Below are 14,030 nucleotides of genomic sequence, written 5' to 3'. Positions count from 1 at the left end.
GCTAATTGCACTAATAAAATTTAGTCTTTTCCTCCACGCGGTCCCAGTCTAGGGATGTTTGCCCACAGTCAGAAAGGCTGGGGTGGGATGGGGCCCCAAAACACGGCTGCTGCTCCTGAGTCGTCCCCACCCGCGCCGCCCCCTGAACCCCGCCCCCGAAAGGTGGAAGAACGATTAGGTAGGCGGATGCAGCAGGAATCCCACGTCCACCGGAAAGATGAAGGGACTGGCTGCAGACAGACGTGCTGCTTGCACCAAGGCCCAGCCTTCGCTTTGCAGCTGCCCCCGCTGCGGGGCCACGCCCAGCGCCTAGCGACGCTCTCCATAGCAACCAAGACTGGGCACAAACCCCGCCCCGCCCCGCCCCGCCCCGCCCTTCCGCGTGGAGACTAGCGTGTTGCGTCATTGCAGCGCGCCGGAAGTGAGTCCTACAGTCGCCAGGGACTCCGGAAGTTGCTGCTTGCTCTGGACTCTGTCGGCTTGCGATGGGTTGCGACGGAGGAACAATCCCTAAGAGGCATGAACTGGTGAAGGGGCCGAAGAAGGTTGAGAAGGTGAGCTACATGGGCCCAGTGGGGCCTGGGGGTGGTGCGGCCTGCGAACGCTCCCAGGAAACGAAGGGAGGTGGGAGGAGGAGCTAACGGGTTTCCACATACAACCGTGCTTATTTATTCCCTTTCAGAGAACTCAAAATTAACCACAGTGTTAATAAGGGACGTTCATTGACTGCGGGCTGTTACCATTCATCCGACAGTATGCATGATATAGGGTGTCTCATGTAATTTTCAAAGCAGCCTTACGGGTATATACTTTCAGAAGCCTCACTTTTGAGACTTGAAAATTGAGGCTCAGGAGGAGAAAGTTGCAAAGCTAGTAAGTGGCAGAACCAGGATTTGAAGTTTGTCTGCTGCTAGTAACAATGATACAAATAGTTGCTGTTTATTGAGTTCTGTACACACTAACTTCGTTTTCTCAGGAGGTCAGGGCCTCCACTTAAAAAGTAACCACCGTGTACACTGCGTTCAAGTTGATTACTGTTGGTCTTAGAAGGTGGTTGGGCTTCTCAGTTGGTAGAGAATCCGCCTGCAATGCAGGAGACCGCGGTTCGATTCTTGGGTCGGGAAGATCCGCTGGAGAATAAATAGGCTGCTGCTGCTGCTGCGAAGTCGCTTCAGTCGTGTCCAACTCTCTGTGACCCCATAGACGGCAGCCCACCAGGCTCCCCCGTCCATGGGATTCTCCAGGCAAGAACACTGGAGTGGGTAAGAAATAGGCTACCCACTCCGTATTCTTGGGCTTCCCTTGTGGCTCAGCTGGTAAAGAATCCGCCTTCAATACAGGAGACCTGGGTTTAATCCCTGGGTTGAATATCTCCTGGAGAAGGGAATGGCTACTGAACATTTCCCAGTGTTCTGACCTGGAGAATTCCATGGACTATATAGTCCATGGGGTTGCAAAGAGTGGGACAGGACTGAGCGACTTTAACTTTCAGAGGGTGGTAAGCTCCTGGGGGCTGAGGCCACACCTTTTCCCCCTCCTCAACTAGCACTATAAATACCGTAGATAAATGGGTGATTGAATAATCCATAATTCTCACCAATGATTGAGCAAATTACGTATAATAATTTACCTGCTTTTGTTGTTGTTCAGTCGCTAAGTCGTAGGCTACTAACAGGGAAATTGAGTCAGTAACATGAGCAAGATCACACAACTGTTAGGTAATGAAGCCAGGATTCCCATCCAGTTATTCAGGATTTCAGAGTTAGCACCAGTGATTACTTTTTAATAATAGAAGGTGTTTAAAGTACCTAATATTAATACAAGTGACTGCCACACTGGGTGGTCCATATGAGTCTCCAGTCAGTAGCCAGAGAAGTCTTTTTTTTAAGTAAATTCCATGTATCACTACTGTATTTAAACCCCTCCAGTCATTCCCATTATATTCAGAAAAAAAGTCCCACAAGACCCTGTGTGATCAGACAGGGTCTGTGATCTGTTTACCTCATCTTCTGCCCTTCTCCAGTTCTTTTATTCTGTTCCAGCTCATAGGCCTTGTTCCTCAACCTGGAGTATAATTTCCTCAACCTGATATGTTCTTCACTGAGACAATCATATCATTTGGTGTTTTTTTTAATACATCAGTTAATTCTTTACTGAAATGTCATCTCAGCCCACTGTAGCCAAAATACATCTCTCTTCTGATTACTCTATCCTCTTCTGCTGCTTTACTTTATCATGCTTATCACTATATTTATTTATTCTTTGTCTATTTCTTATGTGAACAGGGGCCATGTATGTGTCACTTTTGTGACCCCTGTGATGTGTCTGCCACACAGTCAACTCCCAACAAATGTATATGGAATTTGAGAGTGAGTGAACACCCAAGGTGATGGTGTGTGCTCTTCTGATCACAGCTACGTGTGCAGAGATTAATGCTGGGTAGCTACCACTTGTGTGAGCAAGCTTTTACCCAAATAGTATTTAGCTCGGTTTTGTTACCTTGAGCCCAGAACTGAAGAGGAGTAGCTTATTGACAGGCTTGGCTAAGAATAGATGTCAGAAGGGGAAAGAAAAGAAGAAAGGGTGATCTGAAACAACTAGAGTACCCAGGCAAGGTGGATTTTTATTATCCTTATTCACTCAACAGATACATATTAAGTGCTTACGATATACACCATTCTAGGCCCTGGAGTTATAGCAGTGAACAGAGTCCAGCCCTTGTAGAGCTTGCGTTTCAGATAGGTATATAATAACATTTGTCGATCACATATAGTATGTTTGATTTGGCCCAAGACATTCCTCAGGTTTAAGACCTTGTGTGGACCAAATTTTAAATTGGAAAGAAGTAATTCCTTCCCTGTCCCCAACTCTCCCAGGTGGTTTTTTTGAAGCAGTGAAGGACTGTGGTGTGAAGCAGGTGGGAGATCTAGAAGGTAGATCCTAAACTTACCTAATGTAGCTTTTTAAATCTACAAAAAGTATAGTACGTCAGCTTCACTGGTGACAAGTCTCTCTCGGGGCTCTTCTACAGTGTGGCTGATGATAAGAGCTATTTAAGATGCCAAAATGGGGCTGTTGGATCTTGGGACCAAATAGGACAACATCTGCAGTAGTGTGGTGGGATTTTTATTGTTTGTGTGTTTGGTTTTGTTTTAAACTATAGAGGGGAAGGACACATTTATCTGTATTAACAGATACTAACTACTATTAATAACCTCAGATATGCAGATGACACCACCCTTATGGCAGAAAGTGAAGAGGAACTAAAAAGCCTCTTGATGAAAGTGAAAGAGGAGAGTGAAAAAGTTGGCTTAAAGCTCAACATTCAGAAAACGAAGATCATGGCATCCGGTCCCATCACTTCATGGGAAATAGATGAGGAAACAGTGGAAACAGTGTCAGACTTTATTTTTTGGGGCTCCAAAATCACTGCAGATAGTGACTGCAGCCATGAAATTAAAAGATGCTTACTCCTTGGAAGAAAAGTTATGACCAACCTAGATAACATATTGAAAAGCAGAGACATTACTTTGCCAACAAAGGTTCGTCTAGTCAAGGCTATGGTTTTTCCAGTATTCATATATGGATGCGAGAGTTGGACTGTGAAGAAGGCTGAGCACCGAAGAATTGATGCTTTTGAACTGTGGTGTTGGAGAAGACTCTTGAGAGTCCCTTGGACTGCAAGGAGATCCAACCAGTCCATTCTGAAGGAGATCAGCCCTGGGATTTCTTTGGAAGGAATGACGTTGAAGCTGAAATTCCAGTACTTTGGCCACTTCATGCAAAGAGTTGACTCATTGGAAAAGACTCTGATGCTGGGAGGATTTGGAGTCAGGAGGAGAAGGGGACGACAGAGGATGAGATGGTTGGATGGCATCACCGACTCGATGGATATGAGTTTGAGTGAACTCCGGGAGATGGTGATGGATAGGGAGGCCTGGCGTGCTGTGATTCATGGGGTCGCAGAGTCAGACACGACTGAACGACTGAACTGAACTACTATACATAAAATCAGGATGAGATGGTTGGATGGCATCATCGACTTAATGGACACGAGTTTGAGCCAACTCTGGGAGATAGTGAAGGACAGGGAAGCTTGGGGTGCTGCAGTCCGTGGGGTCACAAAGAGTTGGATGTGACTGAGCGACTGAACAACAAATACATAAAATAGATAAGCAACAAGGATTTACTGTATAGCACAAAGAATTAAATCTAATATCTTGTAACAGCCTGTAATTGAACATAATCTGCAAAAACCTCAAATAACTACACTATATACCTGAAACTAACACAATATTGTAAATAAACTGTACGTTAATAAAAATAATATAAAAGTTATACAAAATAATAGAAATGTAATAGAGAGTAGCGATTAAAAGCATGGTCTTTAGAGCCTGCCTGACTTTATCTTCACTCCTCCGCTTGAGTGTGTGACCTTGACACGCAATTTAACTTCTTGGTACCTCAGTTTCCTCAACTACAAAGATAAGAATCCAAACTCATAAGTTTCTATGAGGGCTAAAATATGCTGAAGCTGAAGCTCCAACACTTTGGCCACCTGATGCAAAGAACTGACTCATTGGAAAAGACCCTGATGCTGGGAAGGATTGAAGGCAGGAGGAGAAGGGGACGACAGAGGATGAGATGGTTGGATGGCATCACCGACTCGATGGACGTGAGTTTGAGCAAGCTCCCGAGTTGATGAATAGGAAAGCCTGACGTGATGCAACCCATGGGGTTGCAAAGACTCAGACACGACTGAGCAACTGAACTGAAAAGACTAAGTCACAGAAACTGTCTAGCATAGTACCTGGCATACAGTAAACCCTTAAATAGTTCCTGCAAAAATTAAATTTGAGGGAATTTAAATTCTTTATTTTTTCTTCCTTTCTTTCCCCCAAGTGTGCCATCTTGTTAAATTATTCAGGTTTGACATTTTAGGAACAGTAGAGAGTGGGACATGGGATATTAAATAGGTGGAAATATCATTTGAGGGCTTCGGAGGGTCTCAGATCTGAATCTTTACAGTGTGGATAATGACTTGATATGCCTTGTAGTGAGTACTCTGCAAAAACATTTTTGTTACATCGGTGATTTTTGTAAGGAATTATACAGTCTTTGTGCTGAACTTTTTTTTGTTTTTGTTTTTAATGCCTGTCTTCTCAATTCTTTGCCCTTAAATTCTGCTACAACTTTGGAGCTGTTCCCACTGTTAGAAATCAACCTGTACTGCTTGTTTTTTCTGTTTGAGCTTCCTTGTTTACTATTAGGATATAAATACTAATATTTATATGTAATTGACGTAAGCAATTTAGTGACTTGATGTAAACTGTTTTTTTGTACACATCATATATAGAGAGGCCTTTATTTGACATACTATTGATTACTTGTGACTTTTTAAATCCCAGCTTCGTGTTTCAGTAATTTGATTTAAAAAACAAAAATGATCACAGCGTGGTATTACTAAATAAGCCTTTATATGTGGAATTCTGTGGAGTATGTGTCTTTCAGAGGAGAAAATTAACTGAAAGGATTTTTTTTTTCTCTTCTCAGGTCGACAAGGATGCTGAATTAGTGGCCCAGTGGAACTACTGTACTCTAAGTCAGGAAATATTAAGACGACCAATAGTTGCCTGTGAACTTGGCAGGTATAGTTCCTTCACTTAATGGAGATGAGTTTTTATTACATGGTGTTAAAAAGAATTTTAACATGTAAATTCAGTTTTTGATTCATCAGATGATGAATTATCTCAAGCAAATTTGTGAAGCCTGGGTTGTCATTCCCTGTCTCAGAGCATACTTCCGCACTTTTCTATTCAGTTTGGTTTGTTTAATCCATGGGTTGGAAACTCAGGGGCCGATAGGAGGGAGCTAAGTTACAAACCTAAACGCATAAAGGATCCATGTGGGATCAGTAGGGCATGGTGAGGACTGGGTGAACCAGAGAGTTCATGTTCCCTGGTGTTCCAGTGGTTAAGACTTGTTCTCACTGCTGAGCGCCCACGTTCAGTTCCTGGTTGGGGAACTGAGATCCCCCAGGCTGCATAGCAAAAAAATAATAAAATAAAAGGCAGCTGCTATTGAATTCCAGCTTGTTGTTACATTTCAAGAAGGTAGACTGATTCCAAAACATCTGATTTCTTTTTTCCCCCAGGGAAAGTTGAAAATGTGTACTTTAAAAAAAATAATAATTTTATTTATTTATGTATGGCTATGTTGGATCTTTGTTGCTTAGCAGGCTTTTCTCTGGTTCCAGCGACAGGGGGCTACTCTCTAGTTCCAGTGCACAGGCTTCTCATCATGGTGGCTCCTCTTGTGGCACAAGGCTCTAGGGTGCTCAGACTTCAGTGATTGCGGCACAGGGCTCAGTAGTTGCAGTTCCCAGGACCCAGAGCACAGGCTCAATAGATGTGGCACTCTGGCTTAGTTGTCCCTCGGCAGGTGGGATCTTCCTGGATTGGGGATTGAACCTGTGTCTTCTGCACTGGCAGTCAGATTCTTTACCACTGAACCACCGGGGAGGCCTGAAAATGTTTTATGTTAATTTCCCAATTTAAAAAATCTTAGTTTGGGTCACATTCAGTCCTCTGACTGCCAGTCCGCATAGCCCTTGATTTAAACTGGTTTCTTTCTTTGTATGCTTTGGAAATGGTTAAGACAGGATTAAATTTACATTTTTAGGAGTGCAAGGACATTTCTGTTATCAGATGTAAATGACTTTGGACTGTACTCAGTTTAGTCTTCTTCCCTTGGATGAAGGTTGATTGTTGCCAGAATGTCTTGACTGATCTTTATTGTTGCAGACTTTACAACAAAGATGCAGTCATTGAATTTTTATTGGACAAATCTTCCGAAAAGGCTCTTGGGAAGGCAGCCTCTCACATTAAAAGCATTAAGGTAAGACAGGTGATTCTGAAGTGCTCTGGGAGTCTCAGTGGTTAAGGTTTATTGTATAGAATTCATGTATGTTTTACACTGGACTTGGAAATTGGAATTCCAGTCCCATCGAGCCATCTAATAAAGGTGTGATTTAGGACAGGTCATGTAAAGTTCAAGCCAGAAGTCCCCACACCTGTACTTACTGGATTATAAATCTCTGGTGACTTAATGTCTGTGAAAGAGCTTCAAAAATTCTCAGTGTGCTGTATAAATGTTAAGAGGCATAATTTTTGAAGTTAAAACTCAGCTACTTGAATTTTTTTATTTAGGAGACACTTTTATACAATTAGAGATTTTTATAGATAGATCACTTTTCAGTCATTGTGGTTATCTCCTGCTGATTAGATGTTGTGATTGACACATTTCTATCACAGAAGTGGAAAAACAAGTTTTGTAGTAAAGGAACTTTGTTGAGAAGACAAAATCTGGTCAGTGGGAGAAAAATCAAAAAAGTAGTGAAGAATCTGAGAACTGTAAAGCTTGTCGGACACTTCATCTCACTGTGTGTGACATGGTGAGGCCTCATGGCTTGTCAGAGGGTTGCTTAAATCAGAGCCAGAGCCCCTGACTCCCAAGCTGAGGCTTTGAGGTTTTTCCTTTTTTTCCTCCTCCTCTTTCTTTTTTAAGTTTTTAGCCTACTACTACAGTAGGTGTTTTGTTTGAGTCTGGGGTGGGTAATTAAAGGATATAGGGATTTGAAATAGTTCATTTCAGACAAATTAATAATTCTGAATTGTGGCTGATGGTCATGCTGTGGAGATATCCATGTTGATTTTTGTCGTCATTTCCTTGAGAAGAAAATTCATTTCTCAAAAACCCACAGTAGCAGAATGACCTTATCTCAAAAATGTGATGACCACTGAAATTAACCTATACAAGTCTATACTTACAATATATAATGTATGTGGTTGAACTTTTAATTTTAAGGCAATATATTTTTTCTAAGAATTCATAACTCTATAAAGACAGAAGGATTCAAATAAAACAATGTAAAAGTTATTATTACTGTAATTAATAGTCCACAAATACTCTGAGCAAAGAACCTAATTAGCACACACCAGCTCTCAAGCAAGAAGTTTACTGTGTAGTGGCTTTCCTTCGGACATGCTCAGCTGCTCCCCGGAGTGTTGAAATCAAATTGGTGCAGTTAATTATGAAGAAATGCTTCAGATGCTAAAGTGAGGCTGTTAAGTCACTCCTTGTAAAATTGAATTTTGAAAACCCAAATAACTGGGTCTTGGAATATGACAATAATCCCCAGCTGATAGCCTGCCTTGGACTCATTAGATCGTGGCCTCACAGATTTACTGTCTCTTCAACTGTTAAATTAACATGGCAGGTCAATAATATGAACAGCCTGACTGAGGCTTCATTAGCCAGGAAAGAAGGTGTTCCTTTCCAGAGAATACTAATACGAACCTTTCTTCTCTTAGTGGGATAAATTTTCATGTCCAAAGTTCCTTTGCCTTACTTAGCAAAACGCTTGTAAAATAGAAATTAATAATCTGCTAGACAGTACATTTAAAAAATGTTTTCTATCACAACTTATGGCTTAATTTCATTTCTGTGTTAATTGATGCAAAAGGAAAGTAGAAAAAGAGGTTTGGATGGGAACAGACTATGCTATGCTATGCTAAGTCACTTCAGTCGTGTCTAACTCTGTGGGACCCCATAGACAGCAGCCCACCAGGCTCCCCTGTCCCTGGGATTCTCCAGGCAAGAACACTGGAGTGGGTTGCCATTTCCTTCTCCAGTGCAGGAAAGTGAAAAGTGAAAGTGTAGTCGCTCAGTCATGTCCGACTCTTAGCGACCCCATGGACTGCAGCCTAACAAGCTCCTCCGTCCATGGAATTTTCTAAGCAAGAGTACTGGAGTGGGGTGCCATTGCCTTCTCCGGGGAAGAGACTAGAACAATAATTAAGGCTAAGGATGATCCATTTGTCAAAGGAATTGTTGATGTTTTTTCACAGAATGTGACAGAACTGAGGCTCTCTGACAACCCCGCCTGGGAAGGCGATAAAGGAAACACTAAAGGTGACAAGCATGATGACCTCCAGCGGGCACGTTTCATCTGCCCTGTCGTGGGCTTGGAAATGAACGGCCGACACAGGTAGGTAGTCAATGTAGACAGGTGATGTGGACTCTGGGTGAGTAATCCCAGGGCTGTTATGAACTACGCTGTAACTTCATAATCACACTGGTTTCTCTAAGGTGTCTTTTGGTTAGGGAAGTGCTGCACCTAATCTGGAGTGTTCTGGCACATCTGTACATGGCCATCTAAGAGACATATGTACATTGTATGTGGAAAACTACACCAGAGGAACCGATCACCCAGCTCTGAAATGAAATAACCTAAGGCTTCATGGGTTTGTGGAGAAGGAAAACTTAAGTCCCAAGGATCTTCTACTTTTAAAGTTTATATTCTTCAGATAGTCTGAATGGAAATCGTTTAGACTTCTCTTAAAGTTTACGTTTAGTGGTGACCCTGGGAGTATGTCAAGGCTGTATATTGTCACCCTGCTTATTTAACTTATATGCAGAGTACATCATAAGAAACGCTGGGCTGGAGGAAGCACAAGCTGGAATCAAGATTGCCAGGAGAAAATATCAGTAACCTCAGGTATGCAGATGACACCACCCTTATGGCAGAAAGTGAAGAAGAACTAAAGAGTCTCTTGATGAAAGTGAAGGAGGAGAGTGAAAAAGTTGGCTTAAAGGTCAACATTCAGAAAGCTAAGATCATGGCATCTGATCCCATCACTTCATGGGAAATAGATGGGGAAACAGTGGAAACAGTGGCTGACTTTATTTTGGGGGGCTCCAAAATCACTGCAGATGATGGTTGCAGCCATGAAATTAAATGACACTTACTCCTTGGAAGGAAAGTTTTGACGAACTTAGATAGCATGTTGAAAAGCAGAGATATTACTTTGCCAACAAAGGTCCATCTAGTCAAGGCTATGGTTTTTCCTGTGGTCATGTATGGATGGGAGAGTTGAACTGTGAAGAAAGCTGAGCGCCGAAGAATTGATGCTTTTGAATTATGGTGTTGGAGAAGACTCTGAGAGTCCCTTGGACTGCAAGGAGATCCAACCAGTCCATTCTAAAGGAGATCAGTCCTGGGTGTTCATTAGAAGGACTCATGTTGAAGCTGAAACTCCAATACTTTGGCCACCTGATGCGAAGAGCTGACTCACTTGAAAAGACCCTGATGCTGGGAAAGATTGAGAGCAGGAGGAGAAGGGGACGATAGAGGATGAGACAGTTGGATGGCATCACGGACTTTATGGACATGGGTTTGGGTGGACTCCGGGAGTTGGTGATGGACAGGGAGGCCTGGCATGCTGCAGTTTATGGAGTTGCAAAGAGTCGGACATCACTGAGCGACTGAACTGAACCGTGAGGTGATGGGTATATTAACAAGCTTGACTGCAAGGATTATCTTAACAGTTTATACATATAGCAGATCATCAAGTTGTACACAAATATATACAATTCCTGTTTGTCAATTATACCTAAATAAAGCTGAAAAAAAGAAAAGTAAAATGAAAGGCTAAAGTTCACGAGAGAGATTCTGAGGAATGAGACTTGCCACTAACCTTCTTCTGTGCGTGTGTTGTGTACATACACAGTATTTTGAGGTGAATTTCATAATGTGAAATTTATCATTTAAGGTGTATGTTTCAGCGGCATTTAGTATTGATCCAGTCAGAGTGCTGTGCAGCTGTCACCTCCATCTAGTTCAAAAACCCCCTACCCATTAGCAGTCCCTCCCCGTTCCTCCCCAGCCCCATAGAATGACACACTATGTGACCTTTTATATCTGACTTCCCACTTCTTTTTAAGGAAACCATGGTTCACCCCAAAAGAGGAACTTAGCAGAAACAGTCTCAGCTCTGGGGTCTTGAGCAGGGGTTACCTGCAGTACATTGCTCCGATTGTGGTTTCCCCTAGATTTTCTTTTCACTTGTTAGTTAATCTCTTCTCCTTTTTCTCTTCTCAGTTCATTGAGCTTTGCCTGTTTTGGCTTTGCCCTGGTGCTATTTGTAGGACCTCCACACTAGAAAATTGATTTTGGAGTTCGTTTGTATATTTAATATACAAAACGAAGCACGTCAAAGGCTAACAAGAGTTTTGCCAGGAGAACGCACTGGTCGTAGCAAAGACCCTCTTCCAACAACACAAGAGAAGACTCTAGATATGGGCATCACCAGATGGTCAATTCCGAAATCAGATTGATTATATTCTTTGCAGCCAAAGATAGAGAAGCTCTATACCATCAGTAAAAACAAGACCAAGACCTGACTGTAGCTCAGATCATCAACTCCTTACTGCCAAATTCAGACTTAAATTGAAGAAAGTAGTGAAAACCACTAGACCATTCAGGTATGACTGAATCAGGTATGACTGAATCAAATCCCTTACAATTTTACGGTGGAAGTGAGAAATAGATTCAAGGGATTAGATCTGATAGACAGAGTGCCTGAAGACCTATGGACGGATGTTTGTGACATTCTACAGGAGGCAGTGATCGAGATCATCCCCAAGAAAAAGAAATGCAAAAAGGCAAAATGGTTGTCTAAGGAGGCCTTAAAATAGCTGTGAAAAGAAGAGAAGCGAAAGGCAAAGGAGAAAAGGAAAGATATACCCATTTGAATGCAGAGTTCTGAAGACAAGCAAGGAGAAACAAGAAAGCCTTCCTCAGTGATCAATGCAAAGAAACAGAGGAAAACAATAGAATGGGAAAGACTAGAGGTCTCTTCAAGAAAATTAGAGATACCAAGGGAACATTTCATGCAAAGATGGGCACAATAAAGGACAGAAATGGTATGGACCTGACAGAAGCAGAAGATATTAAGAAGAGATGGCAAGAATACATAGAAGAACTACACAAGAAAGATCTTCATGACCCAGATAATAATGATGGTGTGATCACTCACCTAGAGCCAGACATCCTGGAATGCAAAGTCAGGTGGGCCTTGGGAAGCATCACTACGAACAAAGCTAGTGGAGCTGATGGAATTCCAGTTGAGCTATTTCAAATCCTGAAAGATGATGCTGTGAAAGTGCTGCACTCAATATGCCAGCAAAGTTGGAAAACTCAGCAGTGGCCACAAGACTGGAAAAGGTCAGTTTTCATTCCAATCCCAAAGAAAGGCAATGGCAAAGAATGTTCAAACTACTGCACAGTTTCACTCATCTCACACACTAGCAAAGTAATACTCAAAATTCTCCAAGCCACGGTTCAACAGTACGTGAACCATGAACTTCCAGATGTTCAAGCTGGTTTTAGAAAAGGCAGAGGAACCAGAGATCAAATTGCCAACATCCATTGGATCATCGAAAAAGCAAGAGATTTCCAGAAAAACATCTATTTCTGTTTTATTGACTATGCCAAAGCCTTTGACTGTGTGGATCACAACAAACTGTGGAAAATTAGTAAATAGATGGAAATACCAAACCACCTAACCTGCCTCTTGAGAAATCTATATGTAGGTCAGGAAGCAACAGTTAGAACTGGACATGGAACAACAGACTGGTTCCAAATAGGAAAAGGAGTACGTCAAGGCTGCATATTGTTACTCTACTTGTTTAACTTCTATGCAGAGTACATCATGAGAAACGTTGGGCTGGAGGAAGCACAAGCTGGAATCAAGATTGCCAGGAGAAATATCAGTAATCTCAGATATGCAGATGACACCACCCTTATGGCAGAAAGTGAAGAACTAAAGAGCCTCTTGATGAAAGTGAAAGAGGAGAGTGAAAAAGTTGGCTTAAAACTCAACATTTAGGAAACTAAGATCATGGCATCCGGTCCCATCACTTCATGGGAAATAGATGGGGAAACAGTGGAAACAGTGACAGACTTTCTTTTCTTGGGCTCCAAAATCACTGCAGATGGTGGTTGCAGCCATGAACTTAAAAGATACTTGCTCTTTGGAAGAAAAGTTATGACCAACCTAGATAGCATATTAAAAAGCAGAGACATTACTTTGCCAACAAAAATCCATCTAGTCAAAGCTGTGGTTTTTCCAGTAGTTATGTATGGATGTGAGAGTTGGACTATAAAGAATGCCAAGCACTGAAGAATTGATGCTTTTGAACTATGGTGTTGGAGAAGACTCTTGAGAGTCCGTTGGACTGCAAGGAGATCCAACGAGTCCATTCTAAAGGAGATGAGTCCTGAATATTCATTGGAAGGACTGCTGCTGAAGTTGAAATTCCAATACTTTGGCCACCTGATGCAAAGAACTGATGCATTGGAAAAGACCCTGATGCTGAGAAAGATTGAAGGTGGGAGGAGAAGGGGATGATAGAGGATGAGATGGGTGGATGGCATCACTGACTCGATGGACATGAGTTTGAGTAAGCTCTGGGAGTTGATGATGGACAGGGAAGCCTGACGTGCTGCAGTCTATGGGGTCACAGAGAGTCAGACACAACTGAGTGACTGAACTGAACACTTGTTTCCATAGGGAATGTTTCTGTAGGAGAAATTCAGAAGAGTGATGCTTTACCCAGTGCTGCCAGTCGTCCTCCTGAAATCCTGTAGTGTGTCGCACCCACCCACCCACAAATGTGCCTGTTTCCCCAGACAGTTTCCAGCTGGTCACCTTCAGACTCTTTCATTACTGCCTGATCGGTAAAACAGTATGTGTCTTTGTTTGAAATGCGTTTGTGTAATTAATAGATGGGGGTTCAGTTCAGTTCAGTTCAGTCGCTCAGTCAAGTCCAACTCTCTGCGACCCCATGAATTGCAGCACACCAGGTCTCCCTGTCCATCACCAACTCCTGGAGTTCACTCAACTGAACTCGGTGTCCATCGAGTCAATGATGCCATCCAGCCATCTCATCCTCTGTCGTCACCTTCTCCTCCTGCCCCCAATCCCTCCCAGCATCAGAGTCTTTTCCAGTGAGTCAGCTCTTCATATCAGGTGGCCTAAGTATTGGTGTTTCAGCCTTAGCATCAGTCCTTCCAATGAACACCCAGGACTGATCTCCTTCAGAATGGACTGGTTGGAGAGTCCAAGGGACTCTCAAGAGTCTTCTCTAACACCACAATTCAAAAGCATCAATTCTTTGGCGCTCAG

The 14,030-nt window shown here is 42.5% G+C and overlaps 1 protein-coding gene across 2 annotated transcripts in view; it reads left to right on the top strand.

The window, feature by feature from the left end:
- The first annotated feature begins 430 nt into the window (after window positions 1–430).
- RTF2 (replication termination factor 2) overlaps window positions 431–14,030 on the top strand; it is a 43,533-nt gene continuing 29,933 nt past the window's right edge. The window contains exons 1-4 of one of the 2 annotated variants that reach the window (XM_005214687.5): window positions 431–554; window positions 5,554–5,648; window positions 6,804–6,897; window positions 8,910–9,049. In XM_005214687.5, the coding sequence (XP_005214744.1) occupies window positions 486–554; window positions 5,554–5,648; window positions 6,804–6,897; window positions 8,910–9,049 (398 nt within the window). In that variant the 5' untranslated portion in view covers window positions 431–485. 2 annotated transcript variants of the gene reach the window in all.

This window comes from Bos taurus, chromosome 13 (assembly GCF_002263795.3).
Source record: "Bos taurus isolate L1 Dominette 01449 registration number 42190680 breed Hereford chromosome 13, ARS-UCD2.0, whole genome shotgun sequence".
Classification (NCBI taxonomy): domain Eukaryota; kingdom Metazoa; phylum Chordata; class Mammalia; order Artiodactyla; family Bovidae; genus Bos; species Bos taurus.
This window is presented reverse-complemented; position numbering and strand designations above follow the sequence as displayed.